The sequence below is a fragment of the Hemibagrus wyckioides genome, linkage group LG26, assembly GCF_019097595.1.
Source record: "Hemibagrus wyckioides isolate EC202008001 linkage group LG26, SWU_Hwy_1.0, whole genome shotgun sequence".
Lineage (NCBI taxonomy): Eukaryota > Metazoa > Chordata > Actinopteri > Siluriformes > Bagridae > Hemibagrus > Hemibagrus wyckioides.
In genome coordinates, this window is record NC_080735.1 from 9,338,272 (window position 1) to 9,354,415 (window position 16,144).

At 39.2% G+C, this 16,144-nt stretch overlaps 1 protein-coding gene and 1 pseudogene across 3 annotated transcripts in view; both read right to left on the minus strand.

The window, feature by feature from the left end:
* Positions 1-1,553: 1,553 nt before the first annotated feature.
* The window catches only part of LOC131347250 (rho GTPase-activating protein 6), a 127,120-nt gene continuing 112,529 nt past the window's right edge, over positions 1,554-16,144 (minus strand). Inside the window, exons 8-13 of one of the 3 annotated variants that reach the window (XM_058381229.1) lie at positions 15,493-15,641; positions 12,347-12,526; positions 8,987-9,078; positions 7,473-7,753; positions 7,241-7,312; positions 1,554-4,771 (exon numbers count right to left, since the gene is read on the minus strand). In XM_058381229.1, the coding sequence (XP_058237212.1) occupies positions 4,296-4,771; positions 7,241-7,312; positions 7,473-7,753; positions 8,987-9,078; positions 12,347-12,526; positions 15,493-15,641 (1,250 nt within the window). In that variant the 3' untranslated portion in view covers positions 1,554-4,295. Of the gene's footprint in view, positions 4,772-7,240; positions 7,313-7,472; positions 7,757-8,986; positions 9,079-12,346; positions 12,527-15,492; positions 15,642-16,144 lie in introns of all 3 variants that reach the window. The other 2 variants (XM_058381228.1, XM_058381231.1) reach the window with 2 other exon arrangements.
* Positions 8,767-8,864, minus strand: LOC131347278 (U6 spliceosomal RNA; annotated as a pseudogene).

A 16,144-nucleotide genomic window follows, 5' to 3' on the forward strand; every position in this document is an offset into this window, starting at 1 on the left:
ATTCCTCCTCCTCCAAACACAGCGAGTTGAGGTGATGCCAAAGAGCTGGATTTTGGTCTCATTTGACCACAATACTTTCACCCAGTTCTCCTCTGAATCATTCAGATGTTCACTGGCAAACTTCAGATGAGCCTGTACATGTGCTTTCTTTAGCAGGGGGACCTTGCGAGCGCTACTGGATTTCAGTCTTTCACAGCATAGTGTGTTACCAATTGTTTTCTTGGTGACTATGGTCCCAGCTGCCTTGAAATCATTGACAAAATCCTCCAGTGTAATTCTGGGCTGAATCCTCGCCGTTCTCATGATCACTGAAACTCCATGAGGTGAGATCTTGCATGGAGCCCCAGACCGAGGAAGATTGACAGTCCTTTTGTGTTTCTTCCATTTGGGAATAATCGCACCAACTGTTGTCACCTTCTCACCAAGCTGCTTGGCGATGGTCTTGTAGCTCATTCCAGCCTTGTGTAGGTCTACAATCTTGTCCCTGACATCCATGGAGAGCTCTTTGGTCTTGGCCATGATGGAGAGTTTGGAATCTGATTGATTGCTTCCTTCTGTGGACGGTGTCTTTCATACAGTTAACAAGCTGAGATTAAGAGCACTCCCCGAGAGTGCTCCTACTGTAATCTCAGCTCCTTACCTGTATAAAAGACACCTGGGAGCCAGAAATCTTTCTGATTGATAGGGGGTCAGATACTTATTTCACTCATTAAAATGAAAATCAATGTAGAACTTTTCTGAAATGCGTTTTTCTGGATTTTTTTGTAGTTATTCTGCCTCTCACTGTTCAAATACACCTACCATTAAAATTACAGACTGATCATTTCTTTGTCAGTGGGCAAACGTACAAAATCAGCAGGGGATCAAATCATTTTTTCCCTCACTGTATATAAATTTGGGTGAAAAAAAGCAAAAATGAACAACCACTAAACTGGCAGTTGTTAATTGTGAAAACATTTTGACCTTGTATTAGGTTTCAGGTCTCATTTCCTTGTCTTTATTTTGAAAGCACTTTGTGTTCATGTTCTGATTTGCTTGTGATAGCATGCTAGGACGATGCATTTCTGGTGCAAGTGTTTGAAGTAAAGTCAGCATGGTGTCTCCCACACCACTGATAGTTTATTGCTCTATAAAGAACAGTTTATATAGTAATGGGTGAGTGAAAGCACAGTTTCAAACAGTGCTTTGGTTTCCTGTTTTCCACTTCCTGGTTTTCAACAGTTCCTGTTTCTTGTTTCACTGCTGCTTTAGTTTTGCTTTGAACTCCCCCCACTGACTGTTGGTCACACCTGCCTCTGGTTATCGATCTCCATGTGTCTCATTAAGCCCCATTTGGCCAAATATTTACTTCTCCTTTTTTGTGTTGTGGCTAAGTTTCAAATGTATTTATGCTGCATTTCCATCTCATGTTTCCCTGATGTACAAACACACAGATTGTTCTCTCTGTTTAAGATTTTATCTACAATGACTTGTCTGTGATATAATTCTTGCAGAAGATGCATCCGACTGTATGACACACAAGGTGAGACGAAATTAAAATAATCATTTATTCTTTGAGACTTGCTGGGAAAACAAATAAACAAAAATCAAAGACAATATTAAAAAAAAAAAAAAAAAAAAGTACATAAAATACCAAAGCAAGCTTCACAGCAAATGTCAGACCATACAAAAAGCTAAAAGTTTCTGCATGAAGTACAAATGATTCCTTATTACAATCCTAATATTGAAGATATAACATATTTATACCTTATATTTGGGTCATGGATTACAGCATCATGACATCAGTAATTACTTACCAATTTATAAATGCAAATTAAGAGTCCCCCCATAATGACAACACTAATAAAAGTAAAGCTCACAAATCAAAGGAACATGATCGCTCTGCTGCAGGAAGGCAAAGTGCGGTGAATAAACTTCGGAACGAATTTGCATTATGGCTGAAGAACCTGGTGTAAAAATCGATATTTAAAACCACTGGAGCCTTTTCTCTTGAACAGCAACATATTTCCTCCAAATGTATTCGAAAATACCAGGACTGCAAGACTAAGAAGGTAATAAGAATGAGGTTTAGCATCGAAGGGGAATTGTGTTGAGTTGTAAGTTTGAAGCAGTGGGATTAAGAAAGTGAGTATGAAGAACAGTAAGCATGGCTGTATAGGGATACTACTATGTTCCTTTTAGCTTTATCTGCTGAGTGTAGACAATGATCGCGAGGTCAAACGGGGGAAAATAAAAGAAGTGAAGTTATATAAAGAACAGCAGAGTGTGCAAAAGGGATCGATGCAAATAAATAATAATCATTCACTCTACCAAGCTCCAATGACACTGCACTTGCTCATAATATACAATAACAGACAATTTGCTTTAATGTTACTGTATACACAGAAATAATGAAATAATTAAATGGGGAAAATATAGAGTAAGGAATTTTAAAAATCCTGGCTGAAATACAGTATGTGTAGATTTAGCAAATGAATTTGAAACAGTGCCACAGTTTCATAAGGTACATGGTTAATTTGTGAAATTCATAGGAATGCTGATTAGATTCCGTGAATTTCATGTTGTTGGATTAAACCGCGAAGAAATAAACAGCGACCGATAATCCTGATCTCCCACAAACGGTCATGCGAACGTCGGACCTGTTCTTTTAGTAAATTTGCTACTTTTTTCAGTAATATTTTTAGTCAGTTATCTGAGGTTGATTTGTAAAATGGAATCCTTTCCATGTCCTAATGTATTTGTTGTGCTTTTTTTTTTTTTTTTAGACAGATTATGAAATATGACACCTTTTTCTAACTATTTAATTAAACAAAGAGTAGAATAAAAAAGAGTAAAGGTGCAAGAGATAGCAAAGCTTATCTAAATTGTCTTTAGCATTTGTTCCGTCTGAGCCAAAGGATGCAACTGGAATCAACCTTAAAAAGTTTATTACTTACTAAAAAAAAACCCCTACTAAATGTATTTCTGCTCTAAGATCGAAGGCACAATTCATTCCACTTAAACAGGTTGTCATTTTTTAAAAACAAATCCATCTGGGGAACATGTACTAACTTTAAGTGCTAAAATGCTAGCATTCGACTGAAAATTTCTTCTAGAGAGTAAAAGGTAATAGATGGTGTAGTTTGGGGCAGTGTTCACAGAGAGCACAGTGCTAGAAAGGACAAAGTCATTACATGGTATCATTGGAAACTTTTCAGCAGCTAGCTAGCAGTCTGTGTGGTAGTCTGTTAATTAATGACTAGCGTAAGCCAACACATCACATACTGCAAAGCTTGGCAGAGGATAAAGGGATGGGTGGGGTGTTGAGAGGGTTCAGCTAATTTCATTTTAAAATATAAAAAATAAATTTATTTTATTACGTTTTATTATAAGCAGATGTTTGTAAACTTGCCATTAAAACCGCTGTACTCTGGCAGTGCATTATGGGAAAACACAGTCGATAAACCTTGCTGGAATGGCTTCTACGGGAGAAGCGATGTTCTCATAACCGCATTAATTAGACATATATGGTAACATCTGGGCCAGAGAGGAACCCATGGCTCAAAAAACTGGTAATGGCCGTGATAAAATGCTGCAGAATTCCACTCATGCGTTACTCAATCAAAGGCGTATGCATCATTAATTAATACAAAATGGCATCTCTCTGTCCTGGTATCCTTATTGTGCTGGAGGTAAGAACAAATAATTTTGTATACATTTGATTTAGCAGCTTTTTTTGGCAATATTCTTATGGTGTATATACACAAAAAGGAGCTGAGCCTGTAAAGGTAAATGTAAGGTTTTACCCCATGTCATATGATTCAGTGCAAAATTTTAACTTTTTTTTTTTTTTTTTTTTTTAAAGGAAAAGACTGTAAAGCAGACATACACAGCAGTTATGCAATAGATGGAGTATATTGTATTTGTCCATACAAAAGTGTCAATGATTTTTACATTAGCTTTTGTTTGAGAATTTTAGGTACCTGGTATAGAGCCTGTAATGTTGGCTTCCAAAGTGAAAGTTGAGAAGGGGAGGTGAAGTCCTGACATTGGGTTTCCAAATGGATCTAGCAAGCAAACGTGAGCAAGTCTTTTTTTTTTTTTTGTGGAATAGATACAACACCAATCGTCAGTTTATTGAGCTGTGGTTTGCTGCCTGGAATCCTCCTTGCACCTCTTTTGGCTTCCGCAGTGCAACTCGGCTCCACCGCTCGACTGCCTACAGAGAAGAACGAGGAGCTTAGCCCCAAAATCTGTCTGTACATAACACACATAAGGCAGTGGCTTCTGTATCTAAATGCGCTGAATTGCTTAAATCACACCAGTGTCTCAGGTAGCGTGTCAGCGTTGTCTGAAGACAGCAGCTGCCAGATGTGCCACCTGTCCCTCTGCCAGTCTTGCCACTCTGAGCTGCTGGGCGTGCGTGTGCCCACCGATGAGGATGAGTTCTGGTTGTTAGTCTTCCCGTGCTGCTGGGGGTGCTGCTGAGACTGAGAAACTTGTGAAGGGGTTGATTTGGAGTGTCTGTAAGGTGGAGGACGTGCTTCATTCCTGTTGGTGGGTTTGGAGTGAAGGGTGGGGCTTGACGTGCTGTGGGTGCTGCCGACTGGAAGGTCCTCTGAGCTGCTGGATTTCAATTGGCCGTTGGGTTTAAGGTTCAGGTTGAGGCATGCGGGAGTCCCCGCAGTGCCTTGTGATTGGAAATCCGCTCTGCTTACAGTGGGCGGCGTCAGATCACCGGTTTCGTCCCTGGAGCTGCGCGAGCTTCCTTCTGATATGTTGCCACAGGAACCTGGAACGACAAACCATCAGGCATTTTATTGAAACATGTACTTCCAACATTTTCCCTTCCCTCCATCCCAGTTCCCAATCTGAGCACACGCTTCATGATCCGCAAGCAAGTGAAGGGTTTTCATATGTATATTAAACAGAATTCTGGTTTATCATGTTTGATGTTTCACACTGCTTATATTTTTTCCGGGATAAACAATTAATCCTGGCTATTCATCTGTGAAATCTGACATTTCACAGTGTATATTCCTAAACTCTGTCTTAAGCTCTGTCTTTGCATCATCATGATTAGTTAAATACAGCATGCAAAGGCTTTTCATATTAGCATGTCTCTCAGTTTCGTTTTAGTTAAAAAAAAACGTTCTCTGATCTCAGATTTCAGCCTCCTGAAACACACAAAGGCAAGAAAAGAAAGCAAACAAAACTTAAACTAATGTTTACTTGACACGTTTTGTCTGTACGAAGTGTGTGAGATGTGACACACACTGTTCAATTTCTGATTGAATGTCTGTTGCTAAGCATCTAGCCGTAACACTGCATTGATTCACACTGTAAACTTTTGGCACCACGATGTGGGGTTAGACTGCAAGAGCACTGCTAATCCTGCTTCAGAGCAGAGTTTCATATCCTGAGGTGAAATGCTGTACTAACCCCGCTCCTAAATTTTAAGTCTGAATCGTTTCGTGAGCCGGGGTTAAAATAGGTTTTAGAATGACAATGACTGGGTTAACCCCAGTGTGAAAAGCTGTATTAGGAATAATATAATATAATATAATATAATATAATATAATATAATATAATATAATATAATATAATATAATATAATATAATATAATATAATATAATATAATATAATATAATATAATATATCAAATAAAATAAAATAAAATAATTTATATAAGGAATAATAACAACAGGTAATTCTGTTATTATCAGATTATTTTCCAATATGACTCTTTTATTAGGATCGTAAACTATAAATCTCTTAAACTGTATTTTCTCATTCGCTTATATTCAGTAAGCACTTTACCCTGCTCAGGGCTGTAAAGGATTCAGTCTCTCCCGGGAACACTGTGTGCAGGAAGGAAAAACTCCCTGGATGTGACGCCTGTTTATCACGTTTGCGTTCAGTTATTCGTCTGAAAGTATTTTATTCAGTGAATTCTAAAAGGAAGAGGAAAATTGTGTAGCTACTAGAGTAGGGAATATCTGGAGCAGTCCCAGAAGCTTAGGAGATTAAGGAGTTAATATTCATTTCAACTGTCTATAAAACTAAATCTTGTACAGTCGGTACTCTATATATCAAGCTGTGTTTTGCATTGTGGAAGAAACCATATGAGTCCGTACTTCTTTAGAAGTCTCTGTCTCGTCTCTGTCTGCAGTTCTTGATCACTTCACCAGTTTTTATTCATCTTTGAAATAATTTTTTCCATTATTCAACGTTTTCCATGACCTCCCTTGGAAGGTTCTTTTTCTTCGCTTAAGTCTAAGTTCAGGACTGCGTTTGCCTTCTTGCAGTTCATCAAACTTGATTTGGAAAGCCTCTAATGCTTCAGCTATGTTTCAGATCGATTTATTTAGGTTTTTCGGGTTCCTGAGGGCCTCCTTTGCTGGTGTTGACAATTCTTTAGTCTTCGTTTTGAGATACAACAGGCTCCACATGCCACATCTGGGAATAATTCCTTTTTAGTCCTGAACATTAAATAATTATGCATTGGCTCAGAGATACACAAGAAACAACTGAGCAGCCAACTGTCCAATTAGGTTTGATTTCCTAAAATGGGACAACTATGTGTGTGTACTGCCCTGGTCAGCAGATATGAATGTATATAAGCACAAATTAAAGATAGATAAGCCCTAATATAGAGGGACGTCACTAAAAGACAGATCACTGTTACAATATGTCTTGAAATAAGGATACACAGAATAAGGATCCTCATATGCACCAAGAACCACACAGATTGTATACTAGTCTGCGTTGTTTTACATATCTGTCTTGTTTTGTCTGTTTGCATACATGCACTTTATGTTGTTAGGTTAATTTTACTCTTTAGCCCTTATTTCTGTGTCTTTATGCAGTACCAGGGTCCTGGGGGAACGCTGTTTCATATCATTATGTACTGCATCTGCTATATATGGTTGAAATGACAATAAAAGCTTCTTGACTTGACTTATTATAATGTTATCTTCATTTAGTTTTACATGTTCCTTTTGTGTCTTTGTGGGTTTTCTCCAACATTGCAAAAACAAATGGTGGACCAGCAATGTTGACCTTCCTCTATAAGTGAATGTGTGTGTGTGTGTGTGTGTGTGATGGACTGGCATTTAATCCAGGGTGTTTTCCCACATCATACTCAGTGTTCTGGAGATCCATTGCAATAAAGGGATTACAGAAAGAGAAAGTCTACCAGTGGTTCAGACTGCTATTATATTTAGCGTAATAGACCAGGAGTCCTTTCTGTTGTAGTACCTGTATAGGATTGTTCTTGCAGGCCTTGCTTCAGCGTTGTGTGCCATGCACCCCAGATGTTGGCATGTTCCTCTGGAATGTATACAGAATAACGTATTATACATTATATCACACATGCCATGTAATGTTTTTGGGGATTAATGATTACTGTATACATCAATACATATTTGTTTACACAAGTAATCAAAAATAATGTCTTGGGATGTTTGTACTGAGGCTTAACGAAGCTCACCTTTTGTTGGGGACCAGATATTCGACCCAGTCTCCCTGCTGCGTCCTGTCACCTGTCCCACCAGGCTGTACTGTTCCGGGACGCAGAAGAGGCGCTCTGTGCTCTGGACTCGTCCAGAATGGACTTCACTCTCTTTGGGCAGGTCTCCCCCTCTCCTTTCAGACAGCACAGGCGAGTTGTTGTCGTAAGGAGAGACTTCGCCACTGGACGCTTTGTTGGAGTCGCTGGACGACCGGCACTCACTCAGGGAGAGGGATGCCTCCGAATTTAACAACTCGGCACTTCTGAAGAAGATGCAAAGATGCAGGTTATACTCATAACCGGAGTATAGCGTCATAATATGTGTATGCACCGTCTGCCTTGTTGAATCATTATGAATCCTTTGCTTAAGAAGTGCCATTTTTTTTTACTTCAGTGCAGCTAATTTTAAATATTATATTACAGAAAAAAATCAACAATTCTACAGCTTATGTTTGAACTTATTACTGCCGATTTCCTCATTTACTTACTTTCACATATTCATATTCATTTCGCTTCATGACTACATTAGCACAAGTGTTTGCTTCCAAAAGGTACAGAGAGTTCACAGAGAGACTGGATGCAATTTAAAAGTGTCAGGCAATCGTAGAGGCAGTGGATGCAAGTGCTGACTTTTATTAAAAGAATGAAAGAAACAAACAGTGAAGCACAAACTGAGGTAGCAGAACACGCAGACGAAGAATAAGGCAATGGATGGCAACTCAACAAAGAAAGCATAACATAAACAGAAGCTTGACAAATACACGCTAAAACACAGGAACTTAAATAGGGTTGTTGATTAGTGGAAATACAAAACAGGTGTGAGTGCTCAGTGCAGGGGCTGATGGGTAACGTAGTCCAGGGCTGATACGGCATAGGCGTGACAGAAAAGTTCATGGGTAGGCAAAGGAAAAAGAAAGGTTAATAGGTAGGAGTTTTTGCTGTAACGTACTTTTTTTTTTTTTTAATTATTATTATTTCTATCTTAACCTCTAATATTTGACTATTTGCTAGTAAATGTCTTGTCTTCTTTATTTTGTCTGAATGGTGTGAATATTTTTTCCCCTCAACTTTATGTCTCTCTATAAATGAGACCTCAGTGGGTTTATTTCCTGTATAATAAGAGCAAATTAAATCCTACTGTAACTTCTAAGACATTAGTGAGCCTAAGCCTAAAACTGCAATGCTCCGTATTGCCCAGCAGATGGCGATACAATTCCATAAACCTGTATTAATTCTCAGGGATTCATGGATGTGAGATTTGGCCTTCTAGTGAAAAATATGGCAACACTTCATGATTACGCGTGTCATCCTTGCACAGGGCCATCTTAATCTTCAATGGTTTCACTTTTAGTATTTGTGCTGCGGTAGCAAGCTGCACGAGGATGACGCAAAATAATGAAGAAAAAACAACAATAGGGACCTTTTTTCTTTTTTTATTTACATTGCAGCTTTTTTGCATTTTGTCTGCATGTTTGTGTTTCAGCATGACTTACTGTGATGCCTTGCGTCGTAAGAGGTAGTCCACTACGTCAGGATCTGTCTCCAGTAAGTTCATCAGCACCTCGTTCTGCAAGTCTGCAGACACCTGCACATAAATGCACGTAAATTTTATGCAATCTGTACTAATTATTCACTAGATGTTAATATGATGAATTATTCAGTGACTTCAGGGAGATAATTAGCAGGGTGAGAAATGCAAAAATGGAAATCCTGGGAGTTGAGGTTTAAATCAAAGTCTTCCCCAAGCATAAATAGAAGCAATACACATAAACACACAAACATACTGAACAGGTAGAAAAGTAGAGTTTCAGTGTATAGATCCGACATTCAATTCTTCATACATTCCACAACGGTATTTCTTAACTTTAAAGAGTTTAGTCTGTAAAAGAGAAGATAGAGATTTAAGTGGTAAAGCTCTCTGGCACCAACTAAAACCCTTCCTCCATTTACAGGTGGTTCCTGCTGGGGCTTTCAGTTAAGTCTCTTCATTCAAACTGAAATCAGGCCTGAAATTCATGCCAAACACACACACACCACATCTACACGATGCTTCTATTGTCTCATAAAGGTTTTAACCAGAGTGGTCTCGATGGCCTGGGGTTCAAAAGCTCATTAAAAAGATAGGAGGAATGAATGAAATAGGGTAACCGTGGGTAATAAACACTTGTGCGATGCACGTATAAAGAGTAACCCGAGAGTGTGGGAGCTCTGCGGTGTGTCTCAGTGTGTACAGACATGAGGCACATGATCTTCCAGTGTATTATATGCATCTGTCTGAGATATTTTTCTGCTGCACTCTGAGCTGTCAGCTTAAGTGCTGAAGATAAATCAATAGTTATGCTGGGAAATTGATCCATATTTCAGTTCCCTAAATGTTAATTATATGCATGCAGTTCACGCCTCTGAGGTTGCCAGGTGTTGTGTGAAGCTCTTTGGGCAGGAGTTATTTTATTAGTGTTCAGACCACCCACTTTTAAACAGTTACGTTCCAATCTGGTTGAAAAAAGCAGATCGCATGGGTAAAATAACATGCGATAATACATTCTAGCACAGCACAAGATGAATAGAAACAGTTCTGACTAATTCACCTAATTTTTCTCTAAAATTCTGCAGCTACAGTCCACTAAGCATCTGTTACTTATTGTACACTTTTCTGGCCCCAAACTTCAGAATCTTGTGACTTTTAAACACTGTAATTCATCGAGCTTTTCGGAGCAGCATTCCATCTTAAAATTTTCCACCTTAACAGATAATGTTTCTTAGCAGTTTAGTTTAAAGCAGGAAGCAAGTTGGCTAATCGGTCAAATGTCAGTCACGCGAACTCTTTCTGCTGAAGTAGCAGATTATTAGCTGCATTTAGTTACAGAAGCTACCAGAGTTACTAGTGAATACTAGATATTAATAAATATTCTAATAAACACATTATAGTATCCTAATCTACTGAGAATAAACAGTCGCTCATAAGTAGTCATGACAACTGACCAGATATCACCACCTGATTCCACGGTAATATACAGCAACCTTGAAATTCTGAAATGCTGATCACTGAGATATCCATAAAGTGACCATTTACATGGTCATACATATACATATCCAGAGCGTACAAAAGTGTTTTGACGTCTTTATCAATGAATACGTTAACACTGGTTCAATAGGTCACAGACTTAGGATGCCATCAGCCTAAAAACTTTTTTTTATACAACATACAACAATACATAAAGCAGACAAGGAAAATAAGAGCTAGTTTAAGTGTTTCAGGAAGAGGTAGGTCTTCATCCGTCGTTTGAAGACGGCCAGTGACTCAGCTGTTCGGACATCTAGGGGAAGTTCAATTCCACCAGAACAGAGAACAGTCTAGATGTATACCTACCTCTTACCCTGAGAGATAGTGGGAGCAGTCGAGCAGTGCTAGTAGACCAGAATTGCTTTGTCTGAAAAGCATCAAGCTTAAAGCAGTATATAAAATGTTTTGCCATGCATGTGCACCTCCATATGATATTTTATTTCATTACACTTATGTATACACATGTACATATTTAATACTGCTCCCAAATGCCATTCTTTTGTCCGTTGTGTAATTTATATTGCCCAATACATAAATGCCAAGGTAAAATATAGAGGTTATAATGTTGTCAGACGGTGGTGTGAGGCTTAATACGGCTTCTTGGCCGAAGTGGATATTGCACAAAGCAAAGGCATTTAAGTTTTACAGACTAAGTAAAGGCTAACTGAGACATGACATCGTCTTGGATGGATAAACTCCACCCTGTGTGTGTGTGTGTAACTGTCTGAGCAGCGTTTATGTCCATAAATAATTCTGAAGAATTACCTCCTAACTAAAAACGTTTACTCAGCTCTGAATACGGGAGGATCCTGACCCAACTTTCTACTTAAATAACAAATAAAATAGAATTTAACATGAACAACTACTGCACATGACCAAACATTTCTCCAACCTCTATCTTTATTTTATTAGTACACTTGAATTACTTCCTGGATGTGGGTAAAATATAAACAAAAAAACAGTTGCGTGCAAAAGTTTGTGCCCTCATGCGTTAAGTAGGAACAAATGGAAATGTACCTCCGTGTAGAAAATGGAATGTAACTGCAATAAGTCAATCCAAATCAATGCCGCTCTTAAAAACAAATTTCAGGAAAAGAATGAAAGTGTGTGAACTTTTACACTGATATGTCAACACAGTTTTTGAGGGTTTCTTTTCCCCAGGTGGTCAAAAAATATTGGAACATTTGACTGGCGGGTGTTTTTTGTTACCCAGATGTGTCCTGATTGATTTGATTGATTGTTTAAACAATGAAGAGTCAATGAAAGTCTACGTTTAGTTTGAACACTGGGTTGCACCTGTAAAGCCTGCATTTTTTGGTAAATAGAATAAACCAACATGAAGACCAGCAAGATAGATATTCTGACAATGAAACATTGCTCAAGCATTGCATATAGCCATGGATCTGCTCTGAAAAAGAAAGAAACCACTGGTGTACTAACATCCATACATCAAACATAGCCAGGAAAAAAGAACAGCAGCTGATGACAGAAACATTGTGGGAGCTGTTAAAAAAATCCACCCCAAAAAAATAAACAGTGACATTATTAACACGCTCCACAGGGCTGCGGTGATGGTATCGCAATCCACCTGTCAAAGAAGACTTTAAGAGCAGAAATATAGAGGCTATACCACAAGAAGCAAACCACTCATCAGCAGCAAGAATCCGAATGACAGACTGGAATTTACAAAGAAATACGGAGATGAGCCACAAAAGTCCCAAGAATAACCTCTACCAAAGTGATGGAAAAGCCAATGTGCAGAGAACTTTTAACACATTTCGATGCTCACCATGAAAAGCTCCTCGTAGCTGGCGATCATCCTCTGTACCACAGCGATGACGGCCGTGGACTCCTCAGCCCGGGCTGAGCTTTGCACGCTGAACTCTTTATCTGAGCTCTTCTGCTTGTGCAGCAGGTTTGGCCCAAAGATGGTGGCCAAGTTGATTGACGTCATCTTGTTTCCTGTAACCTGTTGAGAAAGAAACAACACTTTTACATCCCTCATTATATATATATAATATGCATAGAATCTTTAAATATTTTAGGAATGCATTTTGGGAAGAGAAACTTAGTAATATTTTTGTGTAAAATGAGAGAAATATCATACTTCACTTGATCACCGTACTATGATTTTGTAATTACATTATTAGTGGTTCCTCTAAAGCCACACAAGGATTAAGACTTTAACATTGTCACTACAACTTCATGAACTCAGCAGGATGGAGATTCAATTTTTCTCACAGCAGGTCTTAAAAAGAGGATTAAGAGTGTGTGTGTGTTGAGGGGCAGGGGGTTGGGAGGGAATCTTAGAGTGTGTATTATGAGATGTCAAAGAAAATCTTACAATTCTAGTAACTCTACCCAATGATTCTAAACAAAAAATACCTCCTTTATTTTACTCTTAGGAACATAACTAATTTGCACACTGCCCTGCTTCCTTTCCTACAACCTCTCACCGAGTCTCAGTGGGAACACGAGTGTGATGAAAATGTCGATCAGTGTTCCCCTCCTGAGCGTGAAATGAGTCCGGTTTCCTGTGCAGATAGGCATGTGGGAAAGTACACTGAGAGCCCAGGCAGGAGTGAGAGTATTTAGGAACACACCAACCAGGCCTCTGAGACTTTGCATCATGAGGCCTGATTTTCTTTACAGATTAACAATGAAGCAATGAAGAACTGATGCATGGGCCTCCATTAGATTATGCAGTGCAAACTGGGACTGAAGTGAACAAGAAAAATAAACCCAGATTACGAGCCCCAAGACAGCAATGTGTGTGTGTGTGTGTGTGTCTTACAATTACACTTTACACGTAAAATAAAGCACTTGATCAAACCAAGTGCATATTGTATGTCTGAGGGAAAAGGCTTAGTTCTAATGCTTACACTCCTCTAGCTTTACTACCTAGCAGAGCAAACATGGAATAGATATTTGGAATGTAGTGCTAAATGGCAACCAGATTCCCTTTTTTGGACCCTAGAAACGACCAGAAACATTTTTGGACCCTACATCCATCTGTGATTGTTGAACATCCCATTCCAGATTTAGTCCCCTATGCTTTTATAATAAACTCCATTCTTCTGGTACATTTTTTTTTATTGGGTTTTGAAGATTCTTCAATGACTTCTCATCCTCCTTATTCCACAGATCTTGGTCCTCGTGACAGTTTTAGATCCTTCAAATACCCCAAGCATCTTCAAGGTATGACGTCATTTGGGAGACTAACCAGACTAAAGCATGTACTACCTAGTACCAAAACGTGGAACTACACTGAGTGCATATGCAACATTCAAAATCCGGGATTTTTTGCCCCATCATCCTTTGTCATCCAAAAACTGCCTACACACTCTGGCCACATAAGGGCAGGCATTGTTATACACCAGGAGGAACCCAGGACTGCACCAGCATAAAGTCTGACAATGGCTCTAAGGATATCATCCTGATATCTAACAATAGAAAATGTACTGCTGGCTGGTACGTGGAGGTCTGTGTGACCCTCCAAGGATATTCCTCCCCAGACCATCACTGACCAACAGCCAAACCATTCATTCTTGCTGAATAGATGTTGCAGGCAGCTTAATTTTTCACACAGAATTCCCAGACCCTTTCATGTCTATCACATGTCCTTAGTGTGAACTGCTCTCATCCTGGGAAAGAACAGGGTGCTGATGGTGGAGCTACCAATTCTGGTGTTCTCTGGCAAATGGCAATAGGGCTGCACAGTTCTGGGCTGTGAGCACAGATCCCACTAAGGGATGTCGAGCCCTCATGCCACCCTCATGGAGTCAGTCATTTTGTATGGTTCTGTTCCTCCCAAAATGGAGAAGATACCAGTTCTGATGCTGGGTTGTTGCCCTTCTACGGCCCTGTCCAGTACTCCTTGTGTAATGGCCCATCTCCTCCATGATCTTGAAATTATGCTGGGACACACCAAATCTCCTTGCGATGGCACATAGACACAAGCCATCCTATCTGCTTAAAAAATGTGTGTGTGTGTGTGTGTGTGTGTGCGTTCAGTGATGGCAGCAATATTTACAAAAGGTAAATGTATCCAGACATTACACAGCTGTCGAACAAAGAAAACATAGCCATGGTAGACACTGAGTAAGCATTCATCTGCTAAGCTTACATCACAATTTAAGTTAATCATAATTTATTCCACAAATTATTCCATGTTCATAACTTATTCTTAAGAAAAATGGGCTTAAATTCTGGTTTGGAAATTGGACTAAGACACCCCTCTTCTGTATGCAAACCCTGCCACATGTACCGGAAATCCTATGTAACTTGATTCATTACCGCTCAATTCAGTTATGGATTTACAGTATGAAATTCGTTCTGTTTGCATTTATGGCGATAAAAACAGAGTGTGTGAAATAAATTTCGAATTCAGAACCACGTTTGATAAAAACTAATATTTACTGATGCTGTTTAGAATATTTACATGGAAGTACTACAGAGGCAGGCTGATAAATTCAGGACAGGTGGATCAATTAGTGCTCATTTAGTCTCAAATGTAGGCTGACAGTTAAACTGGCCTCCACTGCAGACTGTGAGTATCAGTTTCACGCTGCCTACATAACTATGCACTGAGGCCATACTACTAAATAGCGTTTAATCAGACATCGAAATTCATGCGTTTTCCAGATGTTGCGAACGCCAAGCTCTACTGATTGACCCACAGTGGTCTATAAATAAAGTGTGAAACGTGACGTGGCTCAATAGCTTTCACTAATCTGCTCCTTAGATCTTAGCAACTACCCTCAAAACTTACAATTATTATAGAGATCGTTCAGGGATTGTCGTAATCCCCGCAAAAACACTCAACGCTCTAAGGACATATGGTACTAGTCTTCCACAATCTGTGATATCTGTGAAGGCTTTTATTCGTTCAGGTATGAATGCAAGAGTTCTCGCTGTATTAGTTCTGCGTCTCACCTCTTGTCCATCCTTGTCATATCCGTTTTGAGCGTGCTGAGCCACGATGTGCAGAAACTCCAGCAGCCGCTGCAGGGTGTCACTGTTACAAGGAGGCAGCAGGTACACAAGCAGCTGCGTGACTAACTGCTGGTTTTCTGGGTCCAGCACTATCAAGAGTGAAATTCAGGGTCAGAGGTCAGTGCACTTAGTGGTTGCTTAGTGGTTGTGTATAACTGACCAGAAGGTCATGACTGCCAGAAAAAAAGCCGGAACTGCTCAGCTTTCACTGTGAGGTGTTTTGGATTAATACATCTACCAAACGCATACGCTTAGAAAAACCAACTGATTCTTATTTCTTGTATTAGATTACAGCACTGGTATTTCTAGGTTTCAGTGTTCTCATTTTTTGGGAACTTGGCCAGCTTTTTCAGAGCGCCACACAAGAAACAGTTTTAACCTAAATTCTACTTTGCGTCAATGAATTTTTTTCATTTTTTTTTTTTTTTTGGCATGAACATCTACTCAGTGGAAAAATCATGTTTATGCATTTTGCCGTTTCATAGAAACACAATAACAACCATTTCCCAGATTTTCATGTTGAACTACTACATTTTTACATATTACTCTGATTCGCTTTCGACTTCAATCAGAATGTACCAGATTTTTTTTT